At 39.4% G+C, this 24,057-nt stretch overlaps 1 protein-coding gene and 1 long non-coding RNA gene across 12 annotated transcripts in view; one reads left to right on the top strand and one right to left on the bottom strand.

Annotated features, from left to right (window-relative positions):
- NFIA (nuclear factor I A) overlaps positions 1–14,821 on the bottom strand; it is a 349,486-nt gene extending 334,665 nt beyond the window's left edge. For all 10 annotated transcript variants that reach the window (XM_071436867.1, XM_071436869.1, XM_071436868.1 and 7 more), the window contains exon 1: positions 14,496–14,821. In XM_071436867.1, coding sequence (XP_071292968.1) covers positions 14,496–14,591 — 96 coding nt within the window. In that variant the 5' untranslated portion in view covers positions 14,592–14,821. The remainder of the gene's footprint in view (positions 1–14,495) is intronic.
- Positions 11,880–17,317, top strand: LOC139594566 (uncharacterized). Of its 2 annotated transcripts, none has more exons than XR_011680670.1 (2): positions 11,880–12,205; positions 13,757–17,317. It is a non-coding gene; the product is annotated as an uncharacterized lncRNA (long non-coding RNA). The 2 variants fall into 2 exon arrangements; XR_011680671.1 differs by having other exon boundaries at positions 13,694–17,317.
- The last annotated feature ends 6,740 nt before the right edge of the window (positions 17,318–24,057 follow it).

The following is a 24,057-nucleotide window of genomic DNA, read 5'->3' as shown; positions in this document are numbered from 1 at the left end:
ATAGGAGCCCAGAGACTGTTTTCATTTTCTGCCATGCCTTTAAATTTAAGGGAGTCTATTTTTTTTTTTTTTTGCCTGGTGTTGTCCTTACAGTGCCTTTTGCTTTTAGTTTAGGACTCATAGAGTTAACAGACTGGGAGAGAGAGAGAGAGAGGAAAAAAACCCAACCACTTGCATTAAGCCTGAAGCCTGTCACCTTTTCTTGGCAATTACACTGCTAATGGCTGGGTCCCAAGCAAAGTGGCAAAGAATATCTCTTCTCACGTTCCCAACTCACAGTGCATTCCCAAATACCAGATGGTGTTTTTGGAATCCGTTTCACTATGTTTGATATGACAATACTTTTGTATAATGTTAAATTATATATAACTATTTCAAATAGCCGATACCAGAACAAGGCTAGAAAAGGAATATTAGATGCAAGGAGGAAAGAGAGAAACTGAAGACTGAGGGTTTTCATCTCCTGTTGTATCTCGTGTCTCTCAGATTTTTGTGTAATTTGAACAAAAGAGGAAATAAAAGTGGTCCAACAGACGAGCTCTCACAGTGGTACTATACAGAAATGGTGTTGCTTCCTTCCCAGAATTTGGTGTACATCTTAGGCTGCCTGCCAGCTCTACAGGAGGCAAGTGCAAGATCATAAATAGTGCAGGGAAAGCAGGAAAAAAGAAAAGGGGGAAAAAACTCAGTCACTAGTAAAAAAAAGTCCCACCATTTTCCTTACAGATTTTTCCTTGAAATCTCAGAAAAAACAAGTGCCAGAAAGTTCAGGAGAGGTAAACTGGTACATCTCCATTAACCTCAGGGGAGCCGTGCCAGCTGACAGGGGCACTTGGCTCAAGATATTTAAGCTGAAATAACTTGGATCTATGGAACAAGTCATCTATACATCCTGCTGAAGGTGAATCCAATATTGCTTGCCCAGATTAGCGATTCCAGTTTTATATTAACACTGATAGACTTACAGGAGTTGGAAAATACCCACTGGAATCAGGCCTGCAGATTTAGTTGCAATGCAATTCATCATGCCTAGACAGAAGTAGCTCAGTCATTCCTCAGGAGACAGCCAGGACCTCAACTTTAAGGGGGACAAACATTTTCCTTTTGTTGACTACACTACAAACAGTTTCTTAAGAGCAGGAAGGAAATGCACTACTGAGGCAAAAGGTATTCGGGATATTCAGAGTCCCGTCAGTCTGACAGTGTTGCCACTTCCCTTATCAGAATCCCCTCCTCTAAATACTGGTTAGTTTTATGATTTCTAAACTGAAATTGTTTATTCTAATGTACTCAGGAACTTTGTTTTCTTCCATCCCTGTTTCTGCTCAAGGCACATTTTAACAACCAGCAAGCTTTCAGGATAAACGCTTACCAACAAAAGCACTTCCCAAGTCTAACTGCAACATGAATATTGAAACTCTAAGGACACAACTTCACAAGTAATTTGCCTAGTTGAATCAGTTTTGTTTCTGCATATGCCAGAAACCTGTCCAAGTGAAGGTTTCATTCATATGGCTACACACAAGCAACTCACCACATAAGTACTTACTTTTTACACAACAAAATACTGATTTTTCCCTCTTGATTACTTGTACTGCCAGCATACAGTAAAGATTATCAAGCCCTCAAAGGATCATACAGATCCAGTGACTACTACATAATTAACAATAACTTGTAGTAATGCAATTTAAGAGTCTTTTTAATGGGCATAGATGGCAGAATGTATAGCCCATCTTTCTTTGTCATCCTAGAAAAGGGGCCCCATGCGGAGCTGCTGGTTGCTGAGTGATGCTTTGTAGTCTGTACCAGACAGTTGCACAGTACCAGCTGCATTGGCAGGTAGCCGAAGTGCAAAGAGATAGCTGCCAAGCTATGCTATACAAAGGCAGCAGTGCCAGAGAGAAAGGGACCTTTGCATGAAGTCACCTTTGACCCTGAAGCCAGCATGGATCCCATATTCATCAATTCCAGACAATTGCATCTTTCATTCCACCACAAACTATGATTAGAAAGGGCCCGTTTGTGATAGTGATTGTTAGTTTACAGTTCCCAGAGATTGGATTATTTAATCTTTAGTTCTGTTGGCAGCAATATTTTCCCTAACCTTTTGTAGTGGTGTGCCAGTGATAATCTAACATATGTATATAGGGAGATATACACACACATACACAGAGGCACCTCCCTTCCCCATCAAAACCGCGTGAAGAGAGAGGGATGCACAGAAAAACCAAAGCACACAAAATTCACTTTGTTTGGCAATCACTGTGCTAATGTACATTTTGAGAGTTCAGCCTGGAAAGTGCAGAGCACTGTGAGTGCAGCAGCATCTCAACTTCTGCCTGCAGACCTGACTTTCCTGCAGTTTTTTTCTGCTCTATGGGAAAGCTTTTGCTTTAGAATATTCGGATTATCAAAGACATTATTTTTGCATTCAACTTGCAAAATTAATTGCAGATTAATTTTTAGAAATTTTTCTACAAGTATTGACCCTTGCAGCACATGCAAAAATAAGTAGTTAAACATTTTAAATGGACTAGTGAGAAAATCACCGATGACAAACAAACCTCAGGGGAGTGGGGGGAGACGGAGCATGGAATAAAAGCAGCAGGGAAGTGTCTAAGCCTGGTTCCTGCCTCTGCTCTCCCGTGTGTCCAGCTTTGATTGTGTGAGTCCCATTGAAATCCGTGGCAGAGCTCACAAGGTGCGTGTGCCTGTCAGAATCTCAGTAAATGGGTCTTCAGCAGTGGGATATCCCTATCCCACCCAGACTTCACCCAGCACTTCCTCAAGCAGTAAAACAAGTCACACAATCAACAAGTAGGCCACAAAGATAAAATGCCTGAGATTATAACTCTGAACAGCAATTTTCCATATTGTTTAGCAGAAAAAAAGGGTAAAAATGCCACCAGAGCCAAGTGAAGAATTAACATTTGCAATTGGAAATAGAGAGAAAAGGGAAGGGGAAAAAAAAAAAAGTGAGTCTATAAAACTTTCATGAAAAAATTTTTTGATCTGCTCCTTTGGTCTGATCTCAGAGGTGTTGGCCAAAGGGGAAAAAATCCTTCTACCTGAAGGCTGGCCGTATTGTGCTGCACCTGACTTCTGGCTCACATGCGAGACCGTCTGTTCTTTATTTTCACTCTGTATGAAGCTAATGGAATTTGCAGTTGATTAACCTCAAATCTGGAGTAATGATCCAGCCTGGGACTGCAGCTGGCAATGCTGGGGCTATTTGTACTTCTTAACTGAGTAAGACAGCAACAAGTGTAGTGGCACAAAGGTAAAGATCCCGGGTAGATGGGTGAGTGTCAGGGGTGCCATAAAATGAGGTGGGAACAACGTGACCTGAGAGTGTAGATCCTGTCCCCCCTCCCCACAAAGAGGTCGGAGCGCCAACTCTTGGAAAAATTAATCACAAGATAATACAATATGAAGTCTATGGTTACAATTATTCAATTACATTCTACAGAGGACGGTCAGACTGCAAGATTTACCCTTCTTGCATAAGGAATCCATGCATTAGAAAAAGGTCATCTGTTAAGGAACAGTTTCTTTAGAAAAATTAGGAGCAGAGGGTCCTAAAAGTTCTCTCATACAACTTCTGTTTGCATGAAAGAAAGCAAAGTCTTTGTTATATTGGCACCTGAAAATAAAATTCAGAGGCTTACACAGTATTGTGTCCATTTATTTGTTCTAATTAATGATTCTGTCTGAAATATGAAAAATCACAGCTGAATCACTGCAGATAAACACCACCAGAAGAGAATTCAAGCATTTTTTTTACTTAATAAATAAATTTCTGTTTTCTCCTTCACAATTGTTCAAAGCTTCAATGAACAGAGTTACACAAACGCGCACCAAACCTCAAAACTAATTTAGTTTAGCAAGTGCTTCACACATCTTCGTTTACTGAACAATGTTACTTTCAAATCACGACAACATTCTTCCTTCCTCGCCTCATGACTAATACAGTGTTATTCAAGCCACTCCTCTTCAGACACTTCAGATCTTTACAAATCATTTCCCCAGCTTTACCACCTGATTTCTAATTAAAATTAAACGGAGAGAGTTCCTTCCACTGATGCAAATCCTGCAACCCCAGGCCAGTAACAGGCATTACACATTTTTTCTTCCACGGCATCATTTGGAAGAGGAAGTTCTACAAAGAGGTGGGTAAAGCGAGCTGAGATGAGCTGTGCTTGGTCCTGAGCTCTTACACTGCTCATTGGATAAATGTCTTAATGTGATGTAGTGAAAACAATTTTTCACTCTGAGGAAGATCATTCTTCTCATCCTATACAAGTCTTGTCAAATTAATGACTACTAGTGGACTTTCCTAACACTGCATTACTGTCTGTATTTTATTTATATATCGTGCATGTAAATATACATGTGCACACGCACACACACACGCACTGTGTGTACTATATGTCAACAACTAATCAAAAATTGTTTGCCCACAAGCATATGTGAAAAATTCATCTAAATAATTGTACATTTAATTTTTAATGAAATCCCAGTAATCCACCCAATTTACTAAACTCCTACTTAATATGAAACAGTGGCATGCACGGAGATGCCTGAGTCTTACGCAGTGTGAGCATTCGTACCACTTCAGGCATCCTCAGTCAAGATTTATTAAAATATTATCTTGATTTGGAGATCACTGCTTTTACTTGTGTGCAGAGTGAAGAAGCATATGCTATATGAGTAACCCATAGTGTTTGGCTTAAAGGCAAAATAAAAGTCAGCAATAAATAAACAGTAAAAAACAGACTGCTGGGAGATGGAAAGACTCACAGTCTTTCCTGTCTTTAGTTCCCTAATTCTGCAAACCCTTATATTCACAAATAACTTTTATTTTAAAAAAGGCAAGTACTTAAATTACAGCATCTACAAATATTTTTTAAAACCTATTAATTACCATCTAACACCCTTTCTGAGGTGAGTTTTTTTATTCTATTCCATACAAGGGAATAACGAGACATAAAGGAATTAAAGTGATAGTTTTGGCAGACCTGTACAGAAACCAAGGGAAACACATTGCACATCTGCTTGTGAGAACACACATTTAAAGCAGGCACCTGCATTTTTCAGGTACAAACACCTTCAGCATACAAACAATTCCACACCAAGCTCATGCACACCTGTCCCAGAGCGTGCACCCAGAAAACTTGTTAGAACAAAGGAATCTGCAGCCATGAGCATGTGTATGGGAGTGCAGGTGTTTGGGTATTTCAATCCAGAGTACATGAACAGATGTTTGCATCACATTGAAATTTTCACTATACTCAAAACTGTGCAGCTCTGCTGTTCCACCCTTATCAGTCTGTATTTCTCATATTCCAGAAGGCCTTGTCTCACACTGCTTTTCAGGCTACAACTTCCATGTGTTTTGGCTCTAGCCCCTTATCCTGTTGCAAGGGAAAATAAAAGTCCCCAGCCCATCTATCTATCTGTTTTTAGGCAGACAATAACTCACTTTCTGACTAGATAAAACATTTTTTTCATTAGGGCTTTGTGCTCTTCCCTGTCCCTCTGCATTTGACTGTTGCAAAGATCTGGGGATTTATGAAGTATCAATTCACTGATCAAGGAGTAGATTCAAAAACTGGGGCAAGTAAGAGAAAGGTGGACTGCACCACTCAGAGATGAGGATAGCTGGTTCCAGGAGGGAGGTTAAGGTGCTGTGACACCACACTTTGTCAAGCTGCAAGTGGGAGACACCAGGATGCTGGGCTGTGGGACATGACCAGTGGAGCAGCAGGCTTTTCTGAATCCCTGTGCTGCAGGGGCACACTGTCAGCCTGGTCTTCACATTTTTTTCCCCCCTTGTTTTCCTTTTCTCAGTTACCACTGGACAGAGTTTACAGCAAAGCTCCCTAAAACATTCCCTAAAATTCTGTAACGGAGCAGATGCAATCAGAAGTGCTTGCACTGCTGGTCATGGGGACATCTCGTGGAGCTGCCACAGAGCCTTGCTCTATTCAGCCTTTGCTGCTGTCCTGTGGCTCTTTGGCTTCCTGCTGTGGAGTTGTCTCAGTGCAGAATAGTTTGGGCGAATGAGGAACTGCTCTGCAATTCAAACCCTGCATCTGCATCCAAAGAGAGGAAAATAAACCACAAAGTTTTCTGTGCAGTGGTCTGGTTACTGGACCTGAGCAGTTAGTAGCCCATATGTTACTGAATGGGATTTTAAGTAATGGAAAAGAAACAGCTTCAAGGAGTGATTGGAGAAGGTAAAAAACCCAATCCTGTGGTTCACTTTCTCTGCTTAGGTGTGATCTCTTCCTAATGCTAGGGAACATCCTCAGATCACAGCCTCCCCTTCCTTCAGTCTCCTTACAGAGCTGGTACTGAGCACCCACTCTTGGGTTGATCCTCTTCCTTCTATTCTTTACACTTTCAGCTCTTGACACAAATTTATGTTAGAAATTACCAAAGGTCACTGTTTGCCAAGAGCAAGGCCCTCACCAAAGGTTTCCCACCATTATAAGCCTCTGTCCTCTTCCCACATGCCCTCATACTTCCCTGGAAAGTGTTTCTCCCATTTTTCTGTGGAATATTTAGAAAACTTCATTAAGAACAAAAAGAATGGGTGCCCATAGAAAAATAACAAGTTTCAACAACTCTACGTGTCTCCATAATGAAAAAGTTGCATCCTAAAATCAGGTGAGACAGTTATAATTTGTAAAAGAAGTTACTATTTTCTTTAAAATTGTTTGAGCATTATTCATTGATTTTTGAACAAGAGGGAAGCCCTTGTGTTTATCAAGTAGTGCCTTATGCTTATTTCATTCCATGCACATGGCAGACAGAGAGCTGATTTCCTTCAGAAACCAACGTAAAAGGAGAGGAAGCAACAAGTCCTAATTTGTCTAAACTGTACGTCCTCATTAGCAGCAGATCATGAGTAAAGTTGAATTTTACTTGTGTTTGCTTATAATCCTTGAAAACTTGTCCCCCATTTGTGCTCTTGTAAAACCCTGGTGATTCACCTTTCAGTCACTGCCCTAAATAATCCATTTAACCCATTCTTCTTAACTTACCCTCTTTCAAATAAAATCACAAAAGAAAATATCTAGTAAAAAACCCTGGCAAGGAGAAGTGCGCATGCAAGTTGTCTCTATTTGTTCCTGAAAGTAAATACAAATATTGACTGAATGATCAAATGAGGCAGATTTTTTTCTTTTCTTATTGAACACAAAAGGTTAACTTGGGTCACTTTGGAATACTCTTTATATTCCCTTGACATAAACCAATAAGACATGCTCTACTTTCCATTTTCTTTACTAGTATATTTCCATGCGGAATCAGTTTCAGACTAATTGAATTCCGGATTTAAAAAAAAAAAATTGTGGAAAAACTCCCCTTTAATTTACTCACAGACACTCAGTTATGGAAATACCCTGTCAGTGACCATGTACACCCTGTGCCTTTTGAGTTAGTCGTGTTTAAAGCAGAAAGGCCTATTTGAGAGCACTGTTTGTGCTCTTAATTTCCACACTGCTCCTATTGACAACCTCAATCCGTGTGTGTGACTCCAATTGGGTTGTGAAATTAATATGGCTGTTTGCGTACATCAAGGGCAACCTGCACTCCTTTGAAAGCAAGGGCATTGCAATTATGGGTAGTAAGAGCCTACAAGCTTATAGTGCCATCTGTACTATCCAACACTTCCACCCATCCCTACTTGTATTGCTAACTTTGTGTTTCACAGCCTCTGAAAAAAAAAAACAAACCACCAAAGAACAACAGATACGCTTATACAGGCAAAATATTTTGAATCTCACTCCACTAGTCAACACATCTATTTAATCTGTTCTAATGATTTTTATCTTACTGAGAATTACTCTTCATTAATCTCCTCTATGGAAAATAGATCCAGAGATCTCCATTGCAGTGAATGTAAGGGCTAAAACCTTTGTGTAAAAGAGCTACTGCAGGTTTGTGCAGCACCTGATCCTCACTGAGACTGGCTTCTCCTGCTCCAAGATCAGTTGAATTTCTTGGGAGTATGGCAGGGACTCTGCTGTTTGTGGGTGAATAGAGTATGAGTGTATTTCATGTGCAAAGTGTGTGTTTGAACACATACAAAGAAGCCGAGCATCCGAAATGAGCTCTGTAATTATTACCTGCAGCACTTGTGAAAGAGGTTCCTAGTGACACTCATGGAAATAACAAAGGTATTATCAGTTCAAACCACGCTGTTATGTACCAGAATATTTGTCTTCAAATGTCAATGAAGAAACAACTCTATTCATCCTAAAATAATCTTTAAATATTAATCAGTGTGAGTGACCACATCTGAGGGAGAGGGATGCTTCAAGCAGCACAGTGAGATTCTTTTCACTCTGGGATTAAAGCATGGGAACCTTTTAATAAACCAAAAATGTTACCTTTTTTCTCATATGGAGTTAAGGAAAGCAAATGCCTATTTCCTTATTTGTAAAAAGTTTCAGATTGTTTGTATGGAAACTACAGGGACCTTTGCAGCAAAAAGTTTCAGAATATTCTTCTATTTTCATCTCTATTTCCACTATACTCCCGATATAGTGAGGGACTTGCCAAAAGTATAAAGGCCAGACTGCCAGAAACAATCACAAGCATCCCAATACATTGAAAGATCCAGTGCTGGTGTTTAAACTGGAGTACATGATTAGGTTCAAATTGAGATGTTAGATCTTTCAGGTAGTGTCTATTTTGTCTGGTTTTAAACACAGTTTTGACAGCTTCTGATCTCAGTTCAGTGTGTAAGATTAAATGATGGTGAGTGGTAGCACAGAGACCCCTCAGGTATAGCTCAGACTGAGCTTGGAAGTTCTCCTGTTCATCCTTCACCACACAGACCCTCCACATCGTGCTGTTACAGTCTTTCCCAGGTATCACAACGATTTCACAACCAGGGGCATGATGAGCTCTGGAAATCAGACATGGGGATCACTAGCAAGAATGAGCTGGCCCTTAAGGGGACAAAGCTGTGCCTTCCTCCTGGTGACACAAATACCTACACAACGTCCTCCTCCCAGCCAACGCCGAGCGAGGACGTCGCGTCTCCAGCTCCTGGCTCAGTAGGCAGCACTGGGAGCCCAGACAAAGTTTTTTTGGATAAACAGGCTTTTCTCTCCAGCCTTTCCTCAGACTGTCCCACAGCTACACCACTGTGTCACAGCAGATGTGGAAGTTTCCAAAGGGGAAGAGGGTTGAACAAGGGTTAACATGGCGCATTCTCCTCTTACTAAAATGATGTCATTTCCCTCCCCCTCCCCGAAAGTATCTGTTGCTTGGTTGTTTACATACTGAATTTAAAATCTATATTATAGACCTGCGTGACTTAAAATTGAATGAATTCTCATACCTGAAGACATTTGTACAAATTTAATTTAAACTTCCAGTGCTTTGCTGTTATTAAAAATATTTGGTTTTACCTGCAAATTGCCCATTTTCCCCATTTTCTGTAGTTTCTCCACAAAAATAGACTAAGAAAACGGAAGTACTGATACACTGTAGAAATTGTCCCAATGAGTTTATAATCCAGTGTGAGTTACACAGTACTGATAAGTAAAGGAAGTTCAACCAGACAGTTTAATCCTCCAATTTCCTGTCTTCTAATCAGCCACTGACTCCTCTGGCTTTAAATTAGAAACATTCATGGCAATATTCAGGACAGGTGAAGGAAAAAAGAGTAGCAAACAACTAAGATAAATACTTGTAAGCAAGAGGAGGCCACTTATAGAAAATGAATACAATATAAAGTATGTATAATGATGCACTGAAGTGTTTAAGCTATACAGAGAATTTAGCAACTCTGATAGAGAAGGAATAATTTTATTAAAAATATTTATACAGCAGCAGAGCAGCGTATGAACATACAAGAGTTACTGTATAAAACAAAGGAAATCCATGCTGCAATGTTACACTGTTCACACTTTGTTATTTTTATAGGGGCAGGAGCAGGATAATTATTGCTACATGTATGCCTTTTGATATACCATAAATCATAAGTAAGAAGCACAAATCAGCAAAGCCACGGACAGTTCAACAGCATATGGGGATTACCATGATAAACTTGGACTGAAAGTGCGTATAGATATGCTCAGAGATTTAAACAAAAAATACTTTTTTGAGTATTTTGGCAGTGCCAATTATCTTTCCATATGATGAAATTGAATATTTATTAGATGCGCCGTCATTTTTATTTTCATTTGCAATGATATTTATAGTGAGGATTCTATTAATTCTTAATTGATGGAAATGCTAGCAACATTTTGACATTTTCATATTTTTTTAAATTGCATTAATTACCTGAATAATTCCAGTTATTCCTCTGAATAAACAAAGGTGTGGAAGAAAAGTAGTCACCAAAAGCTTCAGTGAAAAAATAATGTTAAGAACCCTTAAAGTAACTAAATTACCATTTTAAGTCTAGGTTGACTATTTTTAATAAATTCTGGTTTCACTCATGGCTTCAACAGAAAATAAAGACAATTCACACTGAACTGTGGATCGAGAGTGGGATAGTAAAATTAGAAAATAATTATTTTGGAAATGACTGGAAGATCTGCTTTAACTGTCGCATTCAATAACAGCAGTTTGCTCATACATGGAGTCATTTGAAATGGCTTCTTATTTATTAATGAGGCTTTTTTTCCCTTCAGATGCTTCACAAAGAGCGCAGTTTGGGGGTTTGAAACTGTTTGGACGGAGATAACTCAAATTATGGGCCCAGGTTGGAACTCAGTTGCTCAGGTGAGCGAACCTGGAGTCGCTCCACTCCTCCCAATGCAGCCACTTCAGGCTGGTGGCAGTGTAAACCTTGTGCAGAATTTGGCCCAATTTGGGGTATTTAGTTTTGTTTTGCCATGGAGGATTTTCCCTCCAGTATATACCTTTGCTGCACATCTATTTCAACAACCCCATGCAAAGGAATTTTGCAGACAATCCCTTATTAAACATATTATGGTCACATCATACTGGCTTGCTAGAGCAAATAATTAAAAAAAAATAATCAGCTTGAAATAAATGTTTATAAAAGTAGCACAGCTGCACATATTTGTTACAAATGCAAGACAGAGTACTGAAACTTTTCTATGACTAACCCTTTAGTGTCTATTTGACAGCAGCAAATTTCAATTGAAAGTGCCAATGAAAACAAAATAATGATCATTTTTCCAACAAATTCACCTCGTATCTTCAGGCTCCTATATTGGTTAAATTATTTGCTATTTTATATATATTTTAAAAGTAAATATAGCTCCTTCTCACACAAATTTACAGCATTTGGGGGAAATTTTGTGCTAAAATGTCACATTACAATATAGACAGAATAATAACTGTTTCTGCATTTACTTGATTAAAGCATAAAAAAGTAGATTAGGTGTAAGAGTGCCTTAAAACAGTGGAGACAAATGCAATTATTACTGAAATATACAAATCCTGCAGCTTCTACTGAAATAGTTTGAAACACTTACAACTGTCTACAAGAAAGAGAAATAACATTTTTTCTTTTACTTTGACCTCTTGCTGTTTTGGCAAGTAAGATAAAATATATTAGCCATTCCATCAGATGGCTGGGGAGAAAAACTTGCTGTGATGAGGAAAAACGAATTAAAGGAGCATTAATAAAGATTATCTATGAAAGAAAATAAGGTCAAAATTAGAACTCTGCATTTTAAAGCCACCTTTCAAAATTGCAAGCTGCTTTGCCCAATGCTAAAATCCATTCATTTTACTAATCATGCAATCAACCAATCTCCATTATCTCCAGAGCTGGCTATAAACATGCTATAGACTGGGGTGAAAGAGGGAGAGTGTGAGGTTGAGAGACAGAGAGAGGGAAAGAAAGAAAGAAAGAAAGAGAGAGAGATTACTATACCCAGCCTTTTATAAAGCCGTTTCTTTCATTATAACAGGTCTTTTCATCCCAGTGACACAGAACCTTTAAATTTGGGCATAATGCTCCAGTACAGTACAGAGCTATAGCTTCAAATGGATTTAGAACCTGCTCCAGAAAAAAACCAAACTCCCTTGCCTGACACACAAATTGTTTACGATTCATTAAAAAGCAAAATTGCATATCCCAGTGCTGGCAGCTGAGTCCATATGGGTGCAAGGGGTATTCACTCATCTCTTTGTATGCTGGCAGTACCAAACCGAAGTTTAGCACTGTGCAGCTGAGATTTTGTGCAGCCAGACGATGCATGAGGTAATTTTCAAAGCTTTATTTGTCTTTAAAACATTAAAATCTGCTCTCTAGCTTACTTTTGATGAAAAGAATGTGGCAAATGGGACGAGGTTTGGGGGGGGGGGGGGGTAAAAAAATCTATTTTTGTTGTGTGTCTTAGATTCATTATGTATGAAAAACTGCTTATTACTCCATCAATAATTGAAACTTTGTACGAAAATTATTTGCAATTAACACATCTATTGTAAAGATCTTGAATTATTCACTTCAGCTAAAAATAACATCTCTTATCTACCACAACTTCTACAAAAAAAGGCTATTTAAGTGATTTTTTTTTTTCTGCTAGAAAATAAATGGTGTGACGTTCAAGTTTAAGGAGAACTTTCTGCAATGTTTAATCTAAACAACAGCATGTGTGGTTATAAAACTGTTTATTTTCAGGCAAGTGCATTACTAAATGTTTCCAGGATTTTTACATATTATATTCACAGCACTAAAACATCTGTGAAATAGATGTGACTGAAATGAAACTTCCTTGGACACTTTCTCTAGAGTGCTAATAACTGCCTAGTAACATTTGAGGATACTTATTAAATAATAAACACGGACGTACCTCATCATAAAAGCAGCCGATAGACAATAAAAGAGGAGTGGTAATAAAATATACAAATGGCTAGGAATAAGGCAAAATCACAGCATGATATAAATCTTGTGGCTAAAACAGGTACTTGAAAAACTTTGCTTTGAAAACGATAAGTAAAAATCAATAGCCTTATTTACAGGGGTTTAACAAGCTAAAAAAAAGTCACATGAATAATCAACAGTTTATGTGCATGCAAATACCCCTTCCCCCTCCAACTTCTCCTGGCAGAAAGTCTAATTGGAAAATCAGTACTATAAGTAAAGTGGTTAGCCTTCCCTATTCCCATTAACCAAACACTGCATGTTACATTTCACTGGCAACCGCTGGCAAACCTCTAATAGACGCTTAAAAAATTAAGAGTTTAGACAAAAAAAACCCCAAAACGGAAAACTCCGAGCCCAAACACCTTTAAATATAAGCCACATGATATACACAATGGCTACCACCAAGCTGCAGAATAAAAACCTTCCGGATCTCACTTTTAAAAGTCTTTCAAGTCCTCTGAGGTCTTAAACTTTCCAAATGATACCAAAATTGGTCCGGGGCGGCAAGGGGGAGGGAAAGCCCCCGACTTGTTTCAGCGTATCATACAATGAAAGTGATCATGCCTTGTTTTGTAATTCCACTCGCCAGTCCTTTTTTAACTGATATCTATGTGAAATGAGCTGAGGTTCACGGTCCAGTTAGGAGCGGATAATACATTCATTGTCCTGGCAGCAAACTTTTCCTCTCACTGGAAGAATTCACGCTTGCCACAAGAATAATAATTACAGAAAACTAAAAATGCGCTGCTAACGAATTAATCCCTAACGGACAACACGCTAACGAGGGCAGTAATGATTTGAGGACTCTCTTCCTCGCAACAGGACTTGCATCTTCTGCTACAATGGGCTATTGTGCATCCTCCTAACTCACTATACCTCTTATAGATTCAAGATGTCAAAGGTTGTCTGGCCCGGCTGACCATGACATGCTAGTTAACTCGTTCTACGGAGCACGTTGGGACTTTATTGAAACTTTAATTGTGCCCAAAAGCAGCTAGAGCCAGACTATGTGGGATCTGTAACACATGGCTCCAGGTCAGCACAGCCCGGGAACCTGTTCTAACGCAAACAAGCGGAGGGAAAAGTTAGACCGGGGTCTCGGATGAACGGCAGCACCTCGCAAACCGCGCTCCTCTCACACGTGATGATTTTACACCACGCCACGACCGCACCGTTCCAGGCTTTTACAGGGATCGACTCGCTTTGTAACGGACTGAACTTTCCACCTTCCCTTTTTACAAAATACTGCATGGTGAAAAATGCACGCGCACACGGACGCTGGAAAGCAGCAGATAAAATAAAACAAACTGAGCGTTAGGCAGCCGACTGAGACAAGTTACTCTGCACAACAAGGCTTTTTCAAACTACTTCTTTGCATACTTTTTTTTTTTTTTCCCTTAAGGAGAATTGAAAAAGCTTCCCTCTGGAAACTGTAGTGCACATTAACAGTCTCCTGTTACACAGGGGAAAGCACACAAGTGGGACAAGTGTGAGGCTGCTCTACTGAAGAGTGTGAAAAAAATCAAATGTTAATTTGATAAATGTGAGGTCTGGGACATTTTGTCAAAGAGGGAGGGAAAGTAGAAAAGGGAGAAAAAAAAAAGCAGCCCTGCTGCCAACTCACCATCCACCAAGTTCTGGCCGAGATGTCGTAGCAGAGCTGCCATTTGATGGAGCCGTCGGAGGTTTTCCCTGCCATTATGCTGTCAGCAAGCTTCATCTGATGCTAACTCACGGGAGATAAGACACCTAATTGAGAAAACATTTGCACTGGCATGTTGGGCAACATGTAGCCCGGTCCATACCATATGGAATCATGGGTAAAAAAAAAAAATCTCCTTGACAATGAACCAATCTCTCACAGACCCAGTGGCAAGGTGAAGTGGAGATGAAAAGTCATCTGCTCCTAGCACTGTCTTCTCCTCTCTCTCTCTCTCTCTCTCTCTCCCTCTCTCCCCCCCTCTCACTCACCCTTTTTTTTTTTTTAAATAAGAACCCACTGCTCAACATCAAAGAGAGGCGGTCAAAATTAGGGCTTCATCACTCAGATGATTTTGGTCTGCAAGGTTTTTCTTTCCTCTTTTTTATTTTTTAAGAAGAATAAAGAGATTTAATAGGACAAAGGCAGGTAGTGGACTGTGGAGGGAGATCGCCACAGGCTATTAGCCTAAAATTTCTGCTTGACAGATGGAACTGCTTAGAGACTATCATGCAATGTTTTGGGTGTTTTTTTTTTAAAGACTTTCAGTCTGATTCAGTATCTGTTTATCGCAGCTACTTTTCTCATGTACGTGACTGGGGGGGGAAAGACTGAGCAAAAAAAGAAAAAAAGATTGCGTCTTTCTTTCATAATTGTGCATATAATAATTTAAGCAGTGAAAGGCAAAACAAAAGTATAAACTGTCCAAGTTAATTTCTCGATCAAGTGATAGATCCTTTCGGAAGGAATCAAATGATCTTTCATGGTCTTTTGAGACACTCAAGTTCTGACTATTTATTGCTTCTTGATTTTAGATATTAAATCATGTTGTTTAAATGAATGACTTTTCATATAAAGGTTCAAAGTGCCCTCTAAGAATGGAACAATTCCCTTTCAATATGTTTGTAAAATATAATTTTGCTACAACATTTTTTTAAATGTGGTTTTTAATGTTACATTTCTTATTCCCATCAGGTGACATCTGCCAAACTCACAGAGGTTTGTTTCTCCCTCCTGCAAAACTTCTCTGCCACACTCAAAATTTATGTGAGGAATTGACAGATAACTTGGGAAAAGACAGCCCCAAAACAAACTGCTTTGAAAAGTTATGAAATCATGTTATTGTCTGATATTAAAATCTTTTCCTGCCTAGCAAAGCCAGAGATAATCATAGGTTTTCTCATCTCATTTTCCCCACTTCTCCTGGTGCACTGTAAACCCAACTGAAGTACTACTTTTGTGACAGCTGACTATTAAGCAGGCAGTGAATGCTTTCCATTTAAATCACCCCGCTGTGTCACACGGAGCGACGGTTGCTCGGCTGTGACCACCGCAGTCCCTGACAGGGCACTCCAGCCTATACAGTAGAGCCTTTCCTCAAGTGCTCGAAAAAATGAACTTCTGAACTGGCAAACACACTCTTGCCAGGAATATTTCTTGGGGCTGCGGAGCTATGGCTGATACAACTCGCTCACTCAGAAACAGCTACACTCTGCAAATCTTTTTTGTGATTTAGACACAAGAGGAAAATGTGTTAAAAACATCCACTCGATTTTAAACAATATTCGTTTCTGTTTGTATCAGCAAGAGGAGCTCGTGGGTGCACAATTCTTGTTTGGATTATTTTGTGTATCAACTGTTGTTTAACTATTTGGCTACAGCAAAATTGTAATTCTGGGCTGCACAGATTACAGAACTGCCATTCAGTACAGAACAGAACTAACTTTTATTGAGCTTCAATAATACCCTTGCATTTCTGTGATGTGCGAGATGATAAGCAAATGATTTAGTGTAAGCACGAACTGCTAATGTAATATGCAGGGGTGTGGGGTTTTTTTGCCCCAAATCTTACAATCTGTTTGGACTAAACATCAGTGAATGATCTATGCTACTACAGCATCCCAGTTTGCACTTTTAGCTCCAGATAGCCGGTACAATCCCACTGCTATTTACAGAAAAGGGTCTGACTAGCATAGGAAGTGTTAAGTTTTATTTTGAGTCCAGAAAAAAAAAATGGACACTGTGCCAGGAACTGTCCTTGCTCTGGCTAGCCAAAGTATTTATTGTCTTCTGTTACTGCAGGTTTGCTAACACTACCTGTCCTTTCAGTCTCACTGCTTATTGGGAAAAAAACCTCCCTCTCCAAATAGTCACACAAAATATAAAATAAAACTCTTAGTAACAATCAGCCCTTGAATTGGTGTCAGATTCGATTTTCTGCTGCCCTCTCTGCTCCTATCTCTCAAACCCATCATCTTACCCGCCCTACTTATTATTTATTTAGTATTTCATACCCAGTTGTGCTGCATGTCATTCCAGGCAAGTTCTGATAAATCTGTATTCTATATGTGTTTTTAGCACCTGGTGTAGTTAGAGATCTACTGACAAGCTTTCTCTGGATTGCTGTATTAACCACTTCTTCCTACACCAACATATGATTTTACCTCCCAATATTAATTGTAAACACACCAACTAAATATTTTTTTTAGAACATACACTTTTCAGATTATGAATGACAGAAGCATGAAACCATTTCCTTCCTGACAGTGGAGTGGTTATGTGCAAAGAAATGAGGAGTGCTGTTGGTTAACAGTGTTTTAAATTCAGAACAATTAGGTGCAGTTAACTTTGCCATTGTTCTTTCTGATGCTGGGGATGGTGGGTTCTTACCCGTGGAGCAATTACTCCTTTCATAAGCGGCTGTTGTTAATAGCATTAAAACAAGATTAAATACAACATGTTAAATATTGCAATTATTGTGGAAAATAAAATTATTTGGTGAGCATAATGGGGAGCAAATCAAGCATTTAACATGATCCAGGAAATGCTACTCCAAACAATTGCATTTGTTTTATGCAATTTTTCCCCTTTGATTGCTGACAGATGCCGTTTTGGAAACAAACATCTAAGTAGTTTTCCTTCAATCAGGAAAAAAACCACACACCAGAAAATGGCTACATGTTTTGAATTTAACTCTTGTCAATCAGCATTCTGCACAACACTCCCTGTGAATAGTACTGGGACAAAACGATGCCTTCCAAAGACTAATAAGAAACAAAGATATTTGCTTCTAAATCAGATCTGTTCCAAAGGAAGAAAAAGCCTTCGTGTGGCATCAACATTTGTGCAGATACAGCTGCAAAATAAAAATGCTTGCAGTATAGAGTGGTATTTCAAGTTGGAAATAAGTTAGGTGTGTATGTTGTGGACTACAGGAGATTTGTCTTCTCACAGCTTTAGGCCTTAAGCAATGGATTGAAGCTCTTGTGGCCAACTACCCACAAATAATTTGCTCAATTGTTGAGCAGAGTTACCTGCTGCAGCTCACACAGCACAAGCAGGCCCCTCTATCTTCCCTTAGCCACAAGTTTGGACGAGGATATTGTTGTTCCTATCAAGTGCATGGAAACAGGAAAGAACACTAAAAAAAGGCTAATAAAGTATATTGATTCAGATGACTGTATCAAGCTGGCATTTTACAGTCTACTGGAAACCGAATGCATGAGAGCATTAGAAATGTTGGCATAGTGGGTGGTTTCTCCAAATGTTGGCTTCTACTGTTCACATCGGTAAAAGAAACGCGGTAGAACTGCGGGCAGCTCCCAGTGCCAGACACATCTTTAGGATCTCAGACCTCGTTATTAGATTATCTATTACTTGCACGGTACCCATTGCCCATTAACCCTCTCTTTGTTCCCTTTGCCTCCCCCTATTTCTCCAGTTGCAATTGCTCAGAACCTTTTCAGCTCATTGCACCAGTGTGATTTAGATCTGTTCCTAATTTTGGAGGCATTTTCTTTGGGAAGCCTCAACTTCGATGAGTTACGAGGAGGATTTCCTTATCTCAAACAGTGACAATTAGTTCAAGAGCCACGTGAGAGCAGGCAGTTGATTTTTGGGCAGCCTCTGAACTGATGCAAAGTTGCTGACAACGAGTGTGCTCTAGCTTTTGGAAATCCTATAATCCTGGCTTCAATCAAGAGGATCTGCTGTTGCTGAAGGCGTAAACAAGGAGAGAAGCAGCATGTGACCACTTGCTGCTGCACCTTCAAGGACTCCTGAGCCAAAAGGAGTGCAATGATAAAGCTTCTAGTGGTTGCTTAATCTTACACACACATTTTGGATGCTCTTCCTGAACCCAGGGAAAGTGGTCCTTTGCCCTCTGCAGGAAAAGTTGGGTTTGGACTCTGCATTTCCCCCTGTAGCTCTGTTGTGTGTGTTTCTCCCTACTCCCCTCTCACTCCTCTGATTTTCTTCCTACCATCTGTATTCCCCTTTTCCCTCATCTGAAACAAGCATCAAGATCTTGTTTCTGACAGAACGGTCTGTCAATATGGAAACACACTGACATCACAGACAGTGCTGTGACTTCATGTCTGAAAGAAACAGGAGGAACAGATGAAAGGACTGAAGGCGAAGGAATGACACATACAAACATTTTTAAAAAATAAGTAGAAATTCTTCTCTATCTACCCAAAATGCAAAGGAACATAAACCAGATTTATTTTTAAGTCTAAATATAACCAACTATTTCTTAATCTGTGACCATAACTCAGTACAACATTTCAACATGCTCTTCACCCATGAGAGGTCCCTGTCCCCCAGGAGCACACACTTGGCTGACTCAAGGCCTGTGTGACAGCCAACATGACCTCAAGAAGGACTGAGCAGGGTCTTAAAAAAAGCCAATATCAAGCACGTATTGAGAAAAGCCTTTAGAGGGAAAGGAGGAATCCTGCCCTGGACTAATCTGTATCATCTAAGCAAATGCAAATTCATAGACTTTGAAATGAAAGTATTTGAAATCACAAAGTCAGTTTGGATGCAGCTGGATTAAGGGTATCATTGCCTCAGTGGGGTGGGCATACCAAACTTACACAGAAAATATTGTGTGTACAGGGGTGGAATACCTTCTATGATTTTTTCTCCTTAGAATTAATATTAACAAAAGGGCCTAACCACTATTTCTATTACTAGCACAGTTTTGTTTTTTTTTTTTGTAGAAGAATTTGGGAGGGGTTAAAAGCCCCATAGATCCTTTACTATTTGCATTGTGTATTTTGGGTTCCAGCATTAGAGGGCATGCAGAAGATACTGCCATCTCCAGAGCCACTGCAACCCCTTAATAAGGAGATTCATAACTAGTAGGAGAGGAGCTCAAGAAAACTAAAAGGTTAATATATTCTAACTAGATGTTGGGTATAGAATGTCAGATCTGTCAAATTTCATTACAGTTTGGTGCTCAATGAAAAAGATTTGATTTCTTTTGCCACTGTCCTACTATGTTCAAGTCACACAGTGCCAGCAGCAACCAGCCAACGACCACAGGCTGGCACTGAGCGGGCCCGAGTGGGAAGCCAGCCGCAAGGACCATCTGTTTCCGATTTCTAGCGAAGCCAAGATGTGCAGTGAAGTGCATTCCATTCACCCAGCCAGCCTTCTCCCTGCTCAAGTTATTAGTGTTACAAGTGAAATTATCTTTTCCAAACAGCGGGGGAGCTATAATCCTTATGGAACAAGGCTTTAAAAAAAGGGAGAAAAAGAGGAGGGGAAAAAAAAAGAAAAAAATTAAAAGGACAGAAAAAAGGCCCCCCAACACTCCCCCCTCTTCAAACATCTTTTGTCAAAGTTGTTGATGACACTGTTTGTAAATTTAATTGCCATGTTCACGGGTTTTATAATTTTAAAGGATGTTTTATTAAGAACTATATTCTCTTAGGGAAGAATGTGTATGTCAGTTCATGGGCTCTAATGTAATAAACCATTCAAATATATTTAGAGGGTTATTTATGAATAAAGTTAAAAATGACAAGATGAATGCTCATTTAAGTCTCTCTAACATGAAGTGCCTTGAAAAACATCATAGGTTTAGAAGTATAATTTAAAGTGCGAATGCATAAACAGCGCTAATTACATGCTACTTACATTGTTTCAATATGTAATGCATATGTTTAACCTCGCAGAGGAAGGATTGGTCTTGGCACAGCAATCGTGGGGATTTAAGGGTATGCTAAACTGATAACTGTAGAATGAGCTCTGACACAGGATATTGGTCTCCTACTGTTACCTAAATGCCAGGTGAAACCAAAGGATTTATAGGAGGGCGGGTGAAAAGGGGGAGGGGGAAAGAAAAAAAAAAAGGCTACACAATGAGGTGAAACTGAGAAGTTTATTTTCAAAGGGGGAAACATTTATCCTTTGACACCATTCCATTCCGGTGACTTTATTTCTAATATACCATGAGATTAATGATGTGGCTACTGTCACTGTGTCTGATGAACACTGGCAGAGCTGTGGAACAGTTGCTCCCCCTACTATTATTGGACATATTTGTAAATTGGCATCTATATGATGAATTCATTCCTTGTGCCAGCCAATTGGAAAAAATCTTATTCAGGAGGACAGAGTTTTTATTTTCCTATTTAATTCTATATGATAGCCAGTTGGTTTAAGATTGGCTGATAAAATTTTTTAAAAATTAACAATGTTTGATATTTTTCATGTCATATGATAATCTCTATATGACTCTTAGGCAAATCAGTCGTAGATAATTAAAGAAATAAGTTACCATCAGGAAAAAGATCCCTGATATACCAGAAGTGGGCCAGTATTTAAGTCTTTTCTTAGGGAGGGCACAGTTGCTGAACATTGCCATAATGATTCACTATCCCATCCTGAAAGGATTCATTAATTCTAAAGTAATCCCATCCTAAATGAAAATCCAGAATAGCTTGTTCCATTCATTTTCTTAGTCCCTTTCAATCTGTTTTTCCAGGTCTAAAACTATTTTAATGAGTGGATGATATAACACATAAAATGCAAATGTTGAGTCACCTGAAACCTGATTGTGAGATGAGCCTCTTCTTTGGATTTTATTTTTTCTCTGTATCTTCAGAGGTGCAACTGGACACTGATAATCGTCATTCCAGGACATTATTTGAGCTATGGCCTAGCTGATATTAACACAAATCATAACCTCATTCCAAATTTTCTGTGTATCCAGAAACATCTGCTATAGCTGCGCATGCTGCCCAGCTTTAGGATGCCTTGTTTTGCCATGAGTAAAATGTTTTTCAGGCTGTCTGGTGCTGTGAGAAATAACCCTTCAGAATCTCTCCATGCAAGCTTGCTTCTCTGTAGGTCAGAAGGAGAGGGGTGTAGAAGGACCCAAAGTACTCAAGTGGGAACTGGGGGGATTGCTGCAGCCCACTTTAATATTTGAGAGCTACAGGGAATGGGAAGGGAGTGAGGCCAGCAGGTGAAAATGCAGAAATTCTGCACATTTCTGTCATGAACTTTGTCAGACATAGGATGCTGAGGGCCAGGGCTTGCTGAGCCCATGGCTATTTGTGCAGGCACAGGCAAGGGTCACTTGCCAGTTTGTAGATAATGCCACAGGACTACTTTTGGATTCAAAGATGAAGCCTTATATGCTCTAGGAAACACTAATCTCTGAACATTTCCTTTTGCTTTTACTTACTCTTCAGTTTTTGGATAAGGTGGCTCATAGTGGAAAAAATGATTTTATTGTTAACCAGGAGGGACATACAAGTCCTCAAATCTCTCTGGAATTGCTTTCTTGGACGAGACCTACTGAGTTCAGCAGTGCTGGTGGACTTTCAGGCAGCAGTGCTAAATCAGTGCTTTTTATCATCTACAGCTACATAAAAGACTGAGACTGCTCCTTCCTAATGAGAGACTTCTGTAACACTCTCTGCTTAGGGCTATTCTTAAGGAATAAGGAATCCAAGACAGATGTGGCAGTGACCATCATGTTACTCTCAAAGACCAAATCCCTCAAAGCAAAGGAAATATGAACAATTAAAACAATAAATACTCTGAATGATAGGAATTTCCAGTGCCCTCAGTTCTAACTCCAGTTCCACACATTAATTTGTAATTCTTGAGCCATGAATAAGTAAACCCGCTTTTGTTTAGAGAATGAGATTAAAATGCTACTAATATTAAAAACACGCCTGTTTGCTGGCTCATACATCTACTTAAATACCTGCCAATTTCTTTGCTTTACCTCTTGAGTGTCACACTTTTCCTCCTGCTAATACCAGCTGACTGGCAGCCAGCAGGCTGAGCACTGCAGGTAAATACCTAGAGAAGTGCTTTGGCAGGGCTGAGCTCTGTGTAAGCAAATTTTACAAGCAAGTCAGGCATAATCTGTTGAAGTGGCTCCGGATTACTGAAAATTTAACAGTAAGATAACACTTCTGTGACTGTAAAGACATATTTACACTTCTGTGTAATCTATGGCACTGGACATCACATCATGGAAGAGAAAACTGAATGAAGTTCATTCAAAACACATCACTCTAAATCACTCTAAACACCCTTTTTTCGCCTCCAGTTAATCACAGAGACAAAGTAGTTTTGGAGATGAAGTCTGTAGCATGTGCGTCTTCTGCTGTGGCTCCTTATATTTTTTGAAACAGGTTTTAAAAATCTGCACGAATCTTAGCTGATAATAACCAACACACCAGCAAGAGCAAAAATTTTTCAAGTAATCAAGTTGAAAATTTGCCATGAGTTTAGAATTTATGAAACTTCATTACTTCACATATTTGAAAATCAAGTCTTATTCAACACATGGTGTATTGCCAGCAAAGAAGATGCTATGTAGAAATGATTTTATTTTTTTTATATCCATTGGAATTCCCATTAAAATAAGACAATATAACAAATCCAATTCTTTATGGCCCTAATTCTGAAGACCTGACTCTTTCCTCAGGCTAAAGGACTTTCTTTTGCAAAGCTGGCTGACAGATATGAAAGAATTGGTTAACATTCTAGAAAACAGAAATAGAAGGATGCAGGAATTGCAGTGTCCCTTGATGCACCTCCATCTTTTCCTAATGCAGGGATCCAGTATTAAGAAGATGACACTTCTGTCTATGAAGGCTCCTTTAGAGGGGGTTCAGGGCCAGGAGCATTCCTGGGAGTGGGCAAAACAGGAGGTGGCTCTTTTCCTGCCACTTTACCTGTCCCTTACAGGATTTCTTGCTTCTGTGTGCTGGCAGGAGTTTGCACAAACCCAGAAATGAATCTGGGGGCTGCTTTTATCTTCATAGGTGTCACTTGAGGAATAGCTGTGAGCTTGTCTCCATGTTTGGGATCAAAGGTGTTCAGTGCTGAAAAGCTCAGGAATGATTTCAAAATGTACTTTGAAGCTTTCCTGGTGGGAACAGCTGGAATGTGTGTCTGTGTTACCAGCCCTAATACTATGAGCACAAGCACAAGCTGAGTCACAGTGGACGACAATGCTGCTGACAAAATGTTTTAAACTGCAAACTAAAACAACAATGGGATTATTTATGGACTGCAACTCTTATTTTAATGTCAATAAATGTACTGGATAAATTCCCCTTCATTAGCTGGAAACCTCAGAAGGAAACAGAAATATTCTGGTAAACCACAAGCTTGTTCTTAGCAAATAGATGGCTGCATTTCCACTGCCGAGCCATAGCCAGACTGTTTC

This window comes from Agelaius tricolor, unplaced genomic scaffold (genome assembly GCF_023055355.1).
Source record: "Agelaius tricolor isolate 1412-34295 unplaced genomic scaffold, bAgeTri1.0.p SCAF_11, whole genome shotgun sequence".
Classification (NCBI taxonomy): domain Eukaryota; kingdom Metazoa; phylum Chordata; class Aves; order Passeriformes; family Icteridae; genus Agelaius; species Agelaius tricolor.
The sequence above is the reverse complement of the archived record's forward strand: the minus strand, read 5'-3'. Positions and strand labels throughout refer to the sequence as shown.